General features: G+C 37.0%; 3 protein-coding genes across 3 annotated transcripts in view; 1 reads left to right on the forward strand and 2 right to left on the reverse strand.

Annotated features, from left to right (window-relative positions):
- The window catches only part of Tti1 (Telo2 interacting protein 1), a 48,026-nt gene extending 47,248 nt beyond the window's left edge, over positions 1 to 778 (reverse strand). Inside the window, exon 1 of the mRNA XM_083141547.1 lies at positions 689 to 778. The gene's annotated coding sequence lies outside the window, so the exon portion shown is untranslated. The remainder of the gene's footprint in view (positions 1 to 688) is intronic.
- Positions 779 to 1,008: 230 nt separating this feature from the next.
- Positions 1,009 to 15,734, forward strand: part of Root (ciliary rootlet coiled-coil, rootletin) — a 345,133-nt gene continuing 330,407 nt past the window's right edge. The window contains exon 1 of the mRNA XM_083141556.1: positions 1,009 to 1,049. The gene's annotated coding sequence lies outside the window, so the exon portion shown is untranslated. The remainder of the gene's footprint in view (positions 1,050 to 15,734) is intronic.
- LOC146003302 (uncharacterized) lies at positions 2,931 to 7,830 on the reverse strand. Its single transcript, XM_083141551.1, has 3 exons — positions 7,359 to 7,830; positions 4,110 to 6,503; positions 2,931 to 3,632 (listed from the first exon to the last, which is right to left on the reverse strand). The coding sequence occupies exons 2-3, from the start codon at positions 6,487 to 6,489 to the stop codon at positions 3,361 to 3,363; spliced, it is 2,652 nt and encodes an 883-aa protein (XP_082997677.1). The 5' UTR covers positions 6,490 to 6,503; positions 7,359 to 7,830; the 3' UTR covers positions 2,931 to 3,360.

Below are 15,734 nucleotides of genomic sequence, written 5' to 3' on the forward strand. Positions count from 1 at the left end.
TACCCTGAAAGGTTAGGCATATTAATTTTGTGTCTCTCAGATCGAAAGAACCCGTATTATTCCATACTTTCTTCTGCATACGCCTCGCGCTGATGACTGGGATCGCCGATTGCACTCCATCCATAATGTCTTGTACACTGATATCTATGCCAACTCCGAAAATAAGACCGTCTCGCTGTACAAGAGCTTGAGGAATTCTAGCTCGAACCTGTAAATCTTTATGATACATTTCGTTTTGTGTGAAAGCATTTGCAGCTTTTGCATTTGGAAAAGTCACACGGACTCTATTTTTACCACACTGTTCGATCAATTCTATGTCTAGTCCTGCCTTTCGAAATTTATTCCCTAAACTGCCACCGGACAGTTTTCCTATATTTTTTCCTGTTCCCTCTAACAGTACTATATATGGACCTGATTGTGCATTGTCATATGTGTACTGTCGTGATGGAGAATTTTCATTCTCGTTCGATCGGATGATTTTATCTGGTTGGGCAGTTGATTCTGAATCCGCCGATCTCTTTTTTGCACGAGAAAAATATGTGATTATACTACATTATGTAGCGAAAGCAATGGCAATTGTGCGTCGGTGAGTTATTTCTTTTGAAAAATACATGATTTCCAGATCAAATAGACTCCACGATGAAAGAATGTTTCTCCGATATACCGAACTTTTAGTTGTTTTTTTTACCTTTTTATGATGTTATTCTAGCACGAAACTTAAGGTTTGTAACATTGTAATTCGTATTTTCCGAGTTCGCCACACTTTATCTACTTTGTTGTTCACTTCACAGGTACTACTGACCGCACATCTTCTCTCACACAAACCCCGTTATCCGTCTTCTGACGCAAGAGTTAAATGAAAGTTAGGGCTCAAATCAAAACACTAAACTTTTGAGACGTCACAAGTTGAAGGGCGGGGTGGAGCTCAATGGGGTGTGCTAAAAGTGACTTACTCATGTTCGTCTCTACGCTGTGAATGTGTCAGTTGTTATTCTTTAAAAATTAACTGAAAGATGGCAGCACTATATTTCGTTTGAGTACGAATGCCGGTAAGTGTAAATATTTGCCCGAGAAACAAATATGTCATATACAGATACCATATTTACTCTATTATTGAAATTGTTCACGATTTGTTTCATGTATAGATTACGCTACTAATTCTAAGAATAGTCGAAGCTGATACTTCACGAGTCTTACCAAACGCAAATATTTGACAGGAGTCGAATAATAGTCAATTGCATCATGTTTTGTAGAGTTGATTACCAGTGTAGCCAAAATTTGTACAATATAATGATTTTGGTAAATGTTTACTATACACAAACATATTTCTTCATTTTTACAGATGAAACTACTTACGGAAATTAGTTCCTCTAGCATTGTTGAACATCTGGAAGGTGTTTTCTGTCATGTGGGAATCTGTCATACTGTCTAATTTACTATTCCCCGGACAGATTTCTTCATTTTTACAGAAGAAACTACTTACGGTAATAAGTTCCTGTAGCATTGTCTAATATCTGGAAGGTGTTTTGTGTGATGTGGGAATGTATGATATGGGGAAATTCATGTTCTTTGTTGAAAATTAATTCTCCGACGGAGAATACCCTTTGGCACGTACACTTCCGTCACAGAGAAGATAACTTTCGTACATCATCACGCGTCGTGATTGTGTTTTGTTCGAACCATCTGTGTTTGCAACGAAAGTTAGAAACATGACGTGTCGTGGACGTGTGGTGAAATTTTTACCAGGTTTGGAAGATCCAGTGGATTTTTTGGTCTCACTGCAGAACATGGGCTGCTGTTTTCCTCTAAATAGACGAACAAAATTTATATCCCCTGAAAGTACATACCTTCTACATCCATTTTCCAGTGTTCCTTTTACGATTACTATTATATTATTACGCGTAAAAATGTTTTTCCTGGTACTAAAAGCAATGCATTTGTCAATTCGTTCGCGTCCATATTCTTTACGAACAGTTGCTTTCATTTTTTTCGGGGTTTTCCTCTCCGCACAACAGTTTGGCCACCTTGTGTTCCGACGTCATATTCTTTACAAACAGTTCCTTTCATTTCTTTTCACGAGGAATGCCTACAAGGTTAGGTTAGGTCTGTTAGGTTAGGTTTCATTAGCATAAATACAAAACAAAGATAGTCTAACGTGACAACGTTCAACGGCATCGCGTGAAACTGCACAGATAGCCTTACTTTTTTTACTTTTATTACTTTTTCCTATGTTCTGTTAAATTACATTATTGATTTCCTTACCATTTTCTTTATTTCCATGCAGGAACGTGCGAAACAATGTCGCTTTCTCGATCGTTTCACCGCTTCGGAAAGCATCTAGCCTGGACATGTATTTTCCATTTTTTTTTCAAATAAAAAAATTTTTCCGCACTTTCCAACTTACTTTACTCGAATACTTACTTCAATACCTTACCAAAAAATTAGGAACTGCATTCCTTCTAAGCAGCCCATATTCTGCAGTCTTACCGATTTTTTAATTGAACATGGGATCGTGAAGAAATGAAAGGAATGTCCAAAATGTGGCAGTGAATGTAAGCTACTCTTTAGAAGGAATGGGTTGTGGGTATATGCAAGAGAGTCCAGGGACATGGGAAGTTGTGGTTTAAAAGAGTTCCGTTTAGATTTGAACAATCAGCAAGATTGGGTACCTTCATAGGACAAAGTAAGCTTTCTGTCGAGAAAATCATGTACTTTTGTAATCTGTGGCTGTGTGTGCCGTACCCAATACAAAATTTGATAAAAATTCAGATGAACATTAGTTCACGGACAATTGTTGACTGGTCAAACCATTGTAGGTAAGTGTGTGAGATATGGGTAATTGACAATTCTACACCAATAGGAGGTGAGGGAGTAATTGTAGAAGTCGATGAAGCAAATTTTGGGAAGACCAAGAAATGTGTAAATGGGTGATTCTCCAAAAAGTGAACATTTTGAAAGCAAAAATTTGCGAATTTCAAAACTGTTCTAAAAAATCTGAAAAAAATCACACTTACTCTACATGAGATCATAAACAAGGGAAAAATAAGGGGAATACACCTTCATGCTCCAAAGTGGTTGAAACAAGGCATTTAAATTTCAGCCACCAGGAGAGTGACGGATGATACCAGGAGAGTGACATAATTAGTACTGTTGTAGCTTAGCTAAAATATTACCCCAAAAAACACACACACATTCCAGGAAAATAGAAAAATTATTATTTACTAAATTATAAAATTGAATACAGCTGTTGAAAGATAAAGTAAAGCCTCTAGATCAGCCATAACTTGAAGCTGAGCCAAAAATATAAAACACAACGAAAGCTTTATATGGAGCGGCCAAAAAACAAGGTATTGGTTTAGCCTAAAAACTGTCCAGGAAGCAGAAATTTGCAACTCTATGGCTGCTTCCAATGGGTGTTGGAGGGTTAATTTTTTTTATGACATCTTCGATGGGGTAGTCATGGATGTCTTTAGTTTTCGGCCAAGACCAGGATGTTCTTTTGGAATTGCTTGGTTCCATGGCATTGATGAAAAGTTTCCCTGGTCCAAGTTCAATTATTTCTCCAGGGAATATCAGGTTTTCATAGTGAAATATGACCCATTCTCCTATATTGTAAGTCTGCATCAGCTGGGCTGAAATTAAAATAAAATCTAACATATAATTTACTATATAATGATAACTTTTAATGTGTGAATGTTAGTAGCAGGGCTACTTTAAATTATTGCAAAAATTAAATAATTTGAAATTAAATTTGGCCTTTAACTGCTGACCTCATTATATAGCCCACTTAGAGTTCTACTATTTTTCATTTATATATAGTTTATTTATCTTATTCTATGATTAAAGTATGCATTGTTCTTTATATCTTTTAATCCTTTGTCTACTAACAATTTGAGAAATCAAGACAATTTAATTTATTTTACTTTTAACATACAGTAGGTACCGGTATTAGATTTATGTAGGCCTACTTATGCTTATATCAAAAACTAAAATTGTAGGTATACTACAAAATCTACTATAAATTGTAGATGAAAAATTTTAAAAAAAAAATTGTCGAACATACAATGTGGACTAAACTTAGTCAAATAAAATCAAAGAAATTTTCTTACCTTGTGTCAGATGAGTTGAGTTTGAAACAAAGATTCCATAATGCTCACAGTTTTTGTCAGCCTTGCATTCTTCACAGCTTAGGGTCCTGTAGTTCATCTTTGTGTCAGTCTCTCCAAGTGCAGCTGTGACCTGGTGAACCTTCATTGTTCCTTTCACAGCTTTTAAATCGCCCGCAGATGACAAAAATGAATCAACCCTCAATATGATGTCCTCCTCAACAACCCACAATTTGATGTTTGGACAGTTTTCTTTCCAAATTTTCTCAAGAATAATGATGTTGTTAACATCATATCCCAAGGAAACCATGTTATCCGCTGTACGTTTCAGGCAGCCACCTATCCCATCAGGGGCACCTTTTCCATGACCAGCTTCTGTGAAGTTCCAAATTGCCTTTTTGATCCTGGGGAATTTCTCTTGTAGGTATTTTTCAAGTAGGTAAAAGTTCTTTTTGTTTCGGTACTGAGTGGATGGTGAGTCGGACAAGAAATGGAGAGCTGTAATTCTTTTATCTTGTAGCACGTCTGTCAAAATAGGCTCAAGGTGTGCCCAAATTGCAGATGGATCATGGCGAGGGCTTTCTGACAGTGTGCAAAAAGAAACTGGTTTTATTGAAGTGTTGTCCTCAGTCATGTGGTATGCTACACCAGTATGAAGCGTAATTTCATTCCTTGAAGCACCAAAATGCATTGACTGGACTTCTTTAGCATACTTAAGTGCATAGTTTTCACTAAAATCTATGTGAATTAATGCTTCCTCACAACTCAGATTTTCTTTAAGCTTTCTTAAATACTGGTGCTGATGTCTAATGTTTGCAATGTGGATCATGAACTTCTTAATAGACATTTCCAAATCATCAATGGCTTTTCCAATAGTACTTGTTATTGCATCCTTTTTGATAATCTGAACAGTTTTCTCTTGGTCTTTGATTTTACGTTTTTCTTTATGCAACATCCACTTCTGGTATGTGAAAGTATCATTTACATTGAAGTCATTGTAAGGAATCGTGTTTTCGTTGCAGTCATTACATTTTCTCAACAGGCAAGCCTCGCGATTTTTCTCACAACACAAAATTTCAGCCAATTCTTCTGGGTTCTGTGCATCAATCACCTTACTCTTGTTCAGTTTATCGACTAGCATTTCCATGTTGTGATGTACTCTACACAAACATGTGTCTCTGCCCTTAAGACTTGGTTTGACAACCCAGAACGGACGTAATTTACAATAAAATGAATAACTTATAGAAACACCAGGGTTCTGTCTTCTAAATCGTTTATGCAGCTCGTTCATTGTATTATTGAGGTATCTTTTCTGCTTTTTAATTTTATTTCTGGTAATGAAATCTTTTTTTCCAGGGCTGACGGTGGTATTTTCATCATCATGAAAGAAATGGTCAACTTTTTCCCTGATCCTTTGCTTCAATTTATTCTCATTGTGGGCAACCACAGTACGAATTCGGATAAACGGCAATGCTTTTTGCATCCTATACTTTTTTATTATCTTTCCACTCAGAGACTCCTTCAGGATTGTTTTGGTCTTGTAAGAATTGATGGATTTGAATGTGTGAGCTATTTGTGACTTAATGACTTCTCCTGTGAACAGTTCTCGTCTTACATCTTCATCAACAGTTCTGCCTTGGAGAAAATGTTTAACTTTTGTGCGAGGTGTCATCTGTTCTTCCTTATTCAGTCTTCTTTTCTGTTCAATTTCTTTCTTCAACAGCCTTTCATAACGCTTCCGATATTTTTCAGCTCTTTTCTCACATGCATCTAAATCCAGCTTCAGCCTTTTCAGTTCTCTCGATTTCCGTACATCATTACGACGCTTTCGTTTCCTTGTTTCAGCTATCCTGCCATCGGAGTTTTTCGACATGACATATAAAGATGCATCGCTGAACTTATTTGTGTCTGGAGTTATGCTACTTGAGGCACGAGTAACAATTTGGATTCGAGGACTTCCATTGGTGAGGTTTGTGTTTGGATCCGGAGTAGCCTGCCTACTTTCTGGTGATAGTGAAACAGGTTCTCCATTTACTAATTGATCAAGTTCTTGACTTGGATCATCAGGGTCACTATCAGAGGGTGTGTTATTCTCTACAAACTGGTTTGTTTGCTGTTGAATTTTGCTTTTCATTCTGTGTTTCTTTTGGCGCACTCTCCACTGTTGCCTTGTAGCCCTTTGGTCTCTTGTTGATTGTTGTGTAATTAGTTTCACTGTTCCCTTGTTTTTTCTTGATTCATATTTTGTTTTCCACTTGGCCTTCTCAATTTCCAATTTTTGTGGGTCATTTTTCAATCTCTCGTACCTTTTCCTTTCAGCTTCTCTCTTTTTCATTAGCCTCTCCTCTCTAGACTGTGTTGTCTTTTTTTTCTTTCCTGCCATTATTAGTGATGACTCTGAAAGAAATTATTTAAACTGATGTCAAATTTGATGGCTTTATTTTAATATTATTTTTATTTAATTAAATCAAACTGAATAATTCAGTGTGTTCCAAATTGCATAAATTGTCCAATAAAGGTAATTAAAAATGTAATTTAGGTTTAGTTAAAAATCTCTTTAGGTATGGGTTTTTTCTAGGTTTTAAATATACCCTGCAGTGCAATATTGAAATAGCCTATGGCCAGATTCAATTTAATGATAATTTTTTTTTTGTGCTATCTTAAAATGTAATTTTGATTATAGTTTGTGGCCAAAATGCTAACACATAGAAACAATTGAAAAAGTTAGCCTATATAAATGTAGGCTGCACTATTTAAGAATTGCTGAATGGTCACCCAGCTCAGTGCTCAAAAGTATATTTTTATGTATTTTATAGGATCAATATTGGGTAAGTAAAAATGGCCTGATAAAAATTGTAAAATTCAGAACTTGGGCCTGATGTAAAAGCTCCATTACTCTGTGATAGTGCACAGCAGCTGTATAGGCTTACAAATCGAATGTACACAATGAAATTGATCCGAATTTGTTCCCTTCATGTGATAAGTGTCACTCTCCTGGCTGATAAGTCACGCTCCTGGCACAAGAAATACCAGGAGTGTGATATTATTGCCAGGAGTGTGACAGCCAGGAGTGTGACATTTGGATGGATTAGGCCTAATAATCAAAGCCTAGGGCAAAAGTTGAGATTACAAATTTCTGTCAGGTGATGACATTGCTTAATGGCACATAATCATAGTTATTTCAAAATATTTGGGTTATTATTTGTTATAAATAAGTTAACCAGGAGAATGACAGCAAAATATGTTACGAACCTGAATTTGGAACTTCCCAATTTGATAAAAACACAAGGACAAGTAGCTCTTCCACAGTACTCTACAGCTCAAACAAGATGGCTGAAAGAAACATTGTTGCCAGATAACAAACCAAAAAATCCTTTTCTTTCACTGTAAATATTTAAAAAATTCCTTGAGCCAGGAGAGTGACATGAAAACTTCGGACCCACTTTGAAGTGGTGTAACAGGATCATGTCAAATGATTAAATTTAAAAAAAAAAGTTTTTTTATACCTTCAACTATGTAAAAATGAATAATATTAATGAAACTTATGTAATGTTAATGATAACATTTTAAATGAGTATAGTTTGTTTTAACAAAAGATCCGGACATACCAGGAGAGTGACTTTTAGACCCTTATACATATTTTATATTAAAAAATAATTAACTATTTCTTTTTGTATACATTGGGATGGCTAGAGGTCAACTGCTTCTACAAATTAAAAGAAAAGTAAACTTTTTAAGTCAAGTCATTCTTGAGTTATTATACTTGGACATGATATTGCTAGGTTTTTGGAGAATTACCCAAATAGAAGGGCACGTCCAGTTGACGGACAGTGGTTGTTCGGAGGAATTGAGAGGGGAAACCCTGAACGTTTTTTCATGGTTCGTGTAGAAAACCGAAACGATCAAACTCTGCTGCAAGTCATATGCCAATTCATCCTTCCTGAAACAACTATAATATCAGATTGCTGGAAAGCAGGGAGCAGGCTGCAGACACCTCAGAGTTAACCATAGTGTGGAGTTTGTCGACACACCTGCAAGTGGACATGTTCATCAGCAGAACTTGCAAAGAATGACGGGCGATTAAATTCCAATCCATTCTCGAAACATATTGAGAGTTTGGCGTAATGTCCAGCATGTAATGTCACATCACAGGCTACTTATCAGAGTACCTCTTCAAGAGCAATTTTCCACTGGAGAGAAGAGTGCATTAATTTTTTAAGCAAGCCAGTACCATGCAGTACCTTTAGATACAGAACTTTGGGTAAAAATCTGATATTCCCCGGACACCTATAACTTCTTCATTTTGTCAATTTTTGACATTTGTACTTACCTATCTGCTTCGCAGAACATTCTTTAAGGTGTATTCACGTTTTTTTGATCAAAGTAATTGCAATTTTTCACATTACGATTACTTCTTTCTCGTAGTCTTTTCGCTTGCCTGAGACACAATATGGCACGTACACCTTCCTACATAATCACGCGTCGTGCTTGTGTTTTGTCGATTTTCATTCGTTATGCAGTGTTTCAACCTTTGGAACCCAAGAAATACCCGTGAACAAAGCTCATCTGATCCAATTTTTTTTTAAACTTTTTCACATTGTTTTATGAAGAAAATTGTAATGTTTTGTGGCGCTATGTGTGAATGGTTTTTGGGGCTATCCGTCTTGGAATCGGTGGGAAATTGAAACTAAATAAATTATTTTTGTTTGAAATTTGTGAGTCCAAATTTCTCGCCGATTCCGGGCTCCGCCCCTGCGGTATTTGCCCTTATGCCACCTACCCCAACGGGGGCTGTCTCCGCTCTACTCCGGCTCCCCGGATTTCTCTATAGAGTCCCTGTTAAAGGCATGTTAGAAATTGGCCGGAGTCACCTGCCCCTAAATGAGCCACAAACTTTTAAATTTGAAGAAATCCGTTTCCAGGATACAGAAAACATACCTGAATTTCATCACGCATCCACGACACATCATATTAGGCATATACCCACAACCCATTCCTTCTAACGAGTAGCTTACGTTCACTGCCACATTTTCGACATTCCTTTCCTTTCTTCACGATCCCGGGGTGTTCAATTAAATTTAAAAAAACACTGGATCTTTCACACCCGGTCCGAACTTCACGATGCATCCACGACACGTTATGTTTCTAACTTTCGTTGCAAACACAGACAGTTCAAAACACTGAATACCCAATGAATATGAACAAAACACAATCACGACGCGTGATGATGTACGAATACCCGAAGCTGTATGCGCCAAATGCTATTGTCCGTCGGAGAATTAATTTTCAACAAAGAACATGAATTTTCGCTATGAAACATTCCCACATCACACAAAACACCTTCCAGATGTTAGACAATGCTACAGGAACTTATTACCGTAAGTAATTTCTTCTGTAAAAATGAAGAAATCTGTCCGGGGAATATCAGATTAGTACCGAACTTTGAAAGATGCATATTGTAATTAAAGTGAAACTGCGCTACAACGAAGTACAGATCTTTAAAAGACGCATAATGTAGTTAAAGTGAAACAGCGCTTGTTGTGTCAAACATTGAAAGATGTATAATGGAATGAAAAAAAGAAACAGAATATATGTTACCCAGTCATGAAGTATTTTTAAGTATGTTAACATATCCTAACCTACCTAAATGTGCATGATTTGTGATGTTGAATTTCAGTAAGAACCCTTTCTTTAACTACATGTTAACCTAACCTATCTATGTTAACGTAACCTAAACTAACCCGTGCATGGATTGCAAGGTATTAGCATAATTTCAAACCCGGGAAAAAATACAAAATCATTAACACGAAAGTAGGTATTTTTCGGTTGGAAACACTGCATACCCACTGGTCATCCACAATGCTACTCAAGCTGTGCCCACCATAGTGTGTGTTACGCAAGCGAAAAAAGGAAGAACAATAATTACTCTTCATGTGAAAAATTGAAATTATTATCGTGACCAAAGCAAAATCTTAAAGAATCTTTCGCAATGTAGATTAGGTAAGTACGAATGTTAAAATTGACTAAATAAACGAGTGAGAGGTTTTGGGCCGAGATCGAACAGGTAAAGAGGGGAATAATAAGTGGTAGAAATATACCCTGTCCCAGCTAACTGTGGAGCAAGGCTGCGCATAGCATCAGAGAAGTGAAGGAAATCGAGTGGCCAGAGCGAAGAAGTACACGCTGCTGGGAAGGCTGGTAACTGCAGTCGCTTTCCCCCACTCCACGCAATTCCGTTCCTCTTAAGTGTTCATTGGTGGAGCCGTCTCGCGTCACTATACCCTGTCCCAGCTAACTGTGGAGCAAGGCTGTCAGAGAAGCGAAGGAAATCGAGTGGCCAGGGTGAAGCAGTACATGCTGCTGGGAAGGATGGTAACTGCAGTTGCTTTCCCCCTCCACCCAAATCCATTCTCTCACGTGCTCATTGGTGGAGCCATCTCGCATCAGTAGCCCTGTCTAGTTTGCTGCAGTTTTTGACTTGCTTTGACTCGCTTTGCACCGAAGCATCTAGTTGGTTGCATGGTGCAACACCGACTCATCTAGTTATTGATTTGGAGTCAAGTAGTGTATTTGGTGTCTGCACTACCTTCCGGACCGGTGTATGTTTGTTGTATGGTCACGTGGTGCGTGCTAACTAATCAAATGGCGATTTAAAGCAGCAGACAGGCATTTGTTGAATCTTCTGAACTTGAACACCGCTTTCCGTCTAGTTGGTTGAACGTCGTTTCCTTGCACCACCCTGACACTGGATACACCTGCACTGCACTGAGTGTCAAAATGTGCAGCCAACTAAATGGGATACTACTTCCGCAGAGACTTGTTTTCGTTTCCCTGCTCCACAGTTAGCTGGGACAGAGTATAAGTAAGAAATGAATAATTGAAGGTGCTCGAAGTGGGAATTGTTAGCTGGGAGGGATACTCTTGGTTGAGAATAAAAAAAATAAATAGGTGGGGATGCATAGCCTCATCCAAAATTTGCAATAACTCCCATTTTTTGAGTAAAGTAAGTCCCTCCCCCTGTCCCCGAGTTGGATGCCAATACACCTAAAAGAATCCCACACAAAGTTTGGTACCCAAGCGACATTTTTTGGCCATGGCCCATGCATTTTTGTCTTCTCCATGAGAATAACATCTTGATTGTAAACATAACCTTCCAATGTTCTCTATAACCCTTAAAGGTCTATCACTTTATTTTATTATTAGCATAAAAAAAACGAGCTGAAAGGTGTAAAGAAGATCAATCAAGAGTCAAGGAATATATATTTATTTCAGAAGCCGATTTGAAAGTAGTGGTTAAGGCCATGTCCAAAGGTTGCAAGACCATACTTGAAATGAATGGTCTCTCAATCCATTCTGGAAGCGAAAATCTTTCGAATTACACTGCAACTGCAGTGCCAAATACGATCTGTTGATACAACAATGGACACATTGATTTTCCTGCATTTTAAACACTTGTTTTTCACCATAGAAATCACATAGCATTTTAAAAAGTTCTGTTTCCACGTATTAAAGGAACTACCTACAACACGAGGATTTGCACTGAAAGAAGCATAAGCGTGCACTGAAACCCAGTGGCATTTTCCATTGGTGAAGCAGATCCCGAAAAATTAAGAGAACCAAGAATTCATTGCTTCCACATGGTACGTTATACTGAAAAGAATTCGCACTCTACCTGATACTGTTTCTTTAACGTCTCTAAGATGAAAGATGAATGTCCTGGCACAGTTGTTCATTTTTTCAAATTTCAGTTCGTCTGTTGTCAAATGTATTTAATGCAACAGATGATCACGGACGATTGAAACAATTATCAAGATGTTCACACATTGCAATATTCACAAATCCACTTTGGCACCACGTAGTTCTTTCCATAGTATATAGTAAACAATACCTACACTAAAGTTTTTGAAGCAAACAAATAGAAATTCACCCGCCCAAAAAACAGTAACTTTTCACCTCGCAAGTCACTTGAAAAGTGTGACCACGGCCAGCGAGTTTTACAAATTCTATTTGGCAGATCTGTCCATGGACATGTTGGCTGTGTTTATAGACCGAACGCCCTGAAACGTTTATCTTTGCATAGAATGTCATCCATATGTCAGTAATCATATTTTTGTGTTTTGAAACTTTATAGTTTATTGATGAATATAAATTTTAAACTACTATCCGTGACAAGAATATTGAGCCCTCTGTTTACGTGCTTGTAAAATTGTACTCCATTGGAGGAAAAAAATCGAATATACCTCATTGGAAAGCTCCAAGTGTCTACTTTTAGAAAGTAGCAAGACAAATTGATTTTAGCTCTGTCTGTTCTCTATTCAGACAAAAATGTTCGCAAAAGTGTATTTTTTTCGTATGTGTTTTATGTAAGTCGAATTCAATTGTGTGTAGATTCTTGAAAACCAGTCATAAAAATATGAAATTTCTTGTAATTGAAGCTTGTTTATGTGTAAATATCTCGGCCATATATATTGTTGCTATCCTTTGTGGAACAGCCAATGTTAATGTTTAATAACAGTGTTGCAATCTCGGTAATGGTCAGCCCAATGGCAATGCAAAGCATATCTAAATAATGAAGATGGAATGAAACTCAAATTTTTATGGCTTATCTTTTCATATTCTGCGAATTGAAAATGACAGACAGAATTGTTTCTCTTGACAACCGGCTCGTGCATTTTTCATCTTGTTGCTATGACAAAGTATTTGATTTTTGTTTATAAAGCTTTGTTGCCACATGCTGCCAGCAGCCCTTTAAACTTTGCGTTCAGCCAAACTTTGACATGGAAAGTAAGCCGAAAGTTTTGGTTACAAAGCGAATTGTTGTGCACAGAGAAGCATTGTTCAGATGCTGTAATTGACGAATGCAGATTTTCTTTTATCACTCTTGTTTTCCTAACATATAGCCTGAACTCACACACATACATAAGATCTCTTACATGTACCTTTTCTTGCTGTTTTCCTTTGTTATGAAGTTGCTGTTGCTGTACATCGCAGGCAAGTTATTTTTTTATACAGAGGAGACTGCAAAGCCAGCAGTCACGGGTTCGAATATTGGGTAAGATATTTCATTGCCTTCATCAAATCAAGCTCATCGTTGTACTAACTCTTTTTAAATGAGCGACATAAAATGATACGGAGAAAATGACGAGCTGTTTGAAAGAAAGAAATGCCCTTTCAAGATTTCATTAGTTGAATGTTATATATAAAGCATCCTCCCTTATCCCAGGATGCAATTAAAAGAATCAACTGGGGGGGATGCTTTTGGTAATTCCTTCTGGCTGGGAGGATGCCATCCCCTCACGTACCTCCTCACTTCAAGCACTGTAGGAAATTATTATTTTTTGTACTTTCCTTCTGCATGTTTGATTAGCTTTACTATAAATGCCACCATTGAATGGGTCTTTCCAGTTACCCGGTGTCCAGATGATGAGCATTTAACCCTTTAATCCCATGTTGTGACATATTGTCACAGCAGGTATTTGAGCAACAACAAATTAATAAATAATAATAAATAAACAAATTAATTTATGAATTTGATATATTAACGAATTTCCATCATATTTAATTAACTCAGCTCGTATTAAATCAATGCCAGGTGCTTTGTTATTCTTTAGTCTTTAATAGCATCTTTAACTTCAATCAAGTTAGGTTCTGGAACTAAAGGTTCTGCTGTGTGTACTTCATTTACTTCTGATTTATCTCCTACATGAACATTTAAAAGGTCATTAAAGTAGTTCTTCCATCTATTTAGAATATCGCTTGGGTCAGCTAGAAAATCACCGTCTTTATCTTTTATCAAGTTTACTTTAGGTTGCCATCCCTTTCTAAATTCATGTACACCTTTATATAAATCTCTGATATTTTTGTTTTTGCTGTTTGTTTCAATTTCGTTAATTTTGCTTTTCAAGTAATCTCTTTTTTTACTTCTAAACGTGCGGTTAACTTCTCGCTTTATTCTATTGTAATTGCTTAGATTTGTATCATCAGAGTTATTTAACCACCTAAGTCTAGCCTGATTCCTTATTTCTATTAGATTATGACATTCATTATCAAACCATGGCTTACTTTTTCTCGGTTTATGGTATCCTGTACTTTCTTTAGCTGCTGATTCTTTGCATTACGTATGTGCTCCCAATTCTTATTTACATCTGTTTCATTTATATTTTCATCATCATTTAAGTCCTGCAAAACATCAAATCTATTTGACAGTTTAATTTGGTAATCTTTCTTAATTCTTTCATCAGCAAATTTTCCTGTATTAAATTTTAGAACTTTTAGATTTTGTTGCTTATGATTTATCACTGCAAGTCTTTCTCTTAATTTAGCAAATACTAAATAATGGTCACTGGCACAGTCAGCACCTCTATGTGTACGAACGTCAATTATACTAGTATGCCTTCTCTTATCAATGAGAATATGATCTATCTGATTATGAGTTTTACCATCTGGAAAAGACCAGGTATATTTATGGATATCTTTATGTTTAAAAGTGGTACTTTTCACAATTAAATTCTTTGAGGTTGCAAAAGTAATCAATCTTATACCATTATCATTACTTAATTCATGAAGACTTTCTTCACCAATCGTGGGTTTAAATGTCTCTTCTTTGCCAATTGTGCATTACAGTCACCTAACAGAATTTTCATATCATACTGAGAAAATTTATCAAAGACCTGTTCTAACTCTGCATAAAAATCATCTTTAGTATTATCATCTTTATCTTCCATTGGAGCATGTATGTTTATTAAAATAATTTTACACCACCTACCCTGTAAAACTGCATATGATATCCTATCATTAATAAATTCTACTGTTTAAAGAGCCGAGATAATTCTATTATTTATGAAAAAGCCTGTTCCAAAATTATGATTTTCAGTACCACCATAAAAAAAGTATAATTTTTAGTTTTACAATTCCCTTCTCCTGGCCACCTAACTTCTTGGACAGCTACTACATCTAATTTATACTTAAGTATCTCATTAACTGTACACTGAAATGCCCCAGGCCGGTAAAGGCTCAGAACATTCTAGGTGCCTAATTTAATATCCTTATTCCTAATGTAGATCTTATCCTTAGTCCAGGTACCTCCCAAAGTAGTCCCCACCCGGAGATGCAAATGGGGGACTATTTTACGTCCGGAATATTTTACCTTGGGAACATCCATGGCCTTATATTGCTGTTTCTTGGCATGTCTTTTTACAGTGCAGAGTTGTCAGCTCTACGCCTAAGCCCCAATATGAATGGAGGACCGCACCTGTCGTTGGTCAGCGGATCCCTCGGATCTAGATGGGAGGATCACATTGTAGTCCACCAACCATACCCCACTTCTGCCGATCGTGGGACGCTCATAGAGCCATGACAGGACAGCTCTGTAAATCCCAACAGAGCAAAATGTTGACCATTTCACTCTGTTGGTTGACTAACTGCAGTGAACAAGTCACTGGGCAATGAGGTCGTCACATCCCACTGAGGACTACTTCCTCTGGGGTTAGCTAAATGAAATAGTGTAAAGCACGAGACTCCCACGAACTCAAGGGAAATATCAGGAGAGAGATAGAGGTTCCGGCCAATTTGCTGCACTGCAGTATAGAGTGTATGGCTGCAAGAGCTCGAGAATGTTCTCTTTGAGGT

The sequence above is a fragment of the Lepisma saccharinum genome, chromosome 20, assembly GCF_977018435.1.
Source record: "Lepisma saccharinum chromosome 20, izLepSacc3.1, whole genome shotgun sequence".
NCBI lineage: Eukaryota > Metazoa > Arthropoda > Insecta > Zygentoma > Lepismatidae > Lepisma > Lepisma saccharinum.

Coding starts and splice junctions, on each gene's coding strand:
- LOC146003302 (XM_083141551.1), bottom strand. CDS start 6,489: ATGGCAGGAAAGAAAAAAAAGACAACACAGTCTAGAGAGGAGAGGCTA. Junction 3,633..4,109: donor CTCAACTCATCTGACACAAG/GTAAGAAAATTT, acceptor TTTTAATTTCAG/CCCAGCTGATGCAGACTTAC.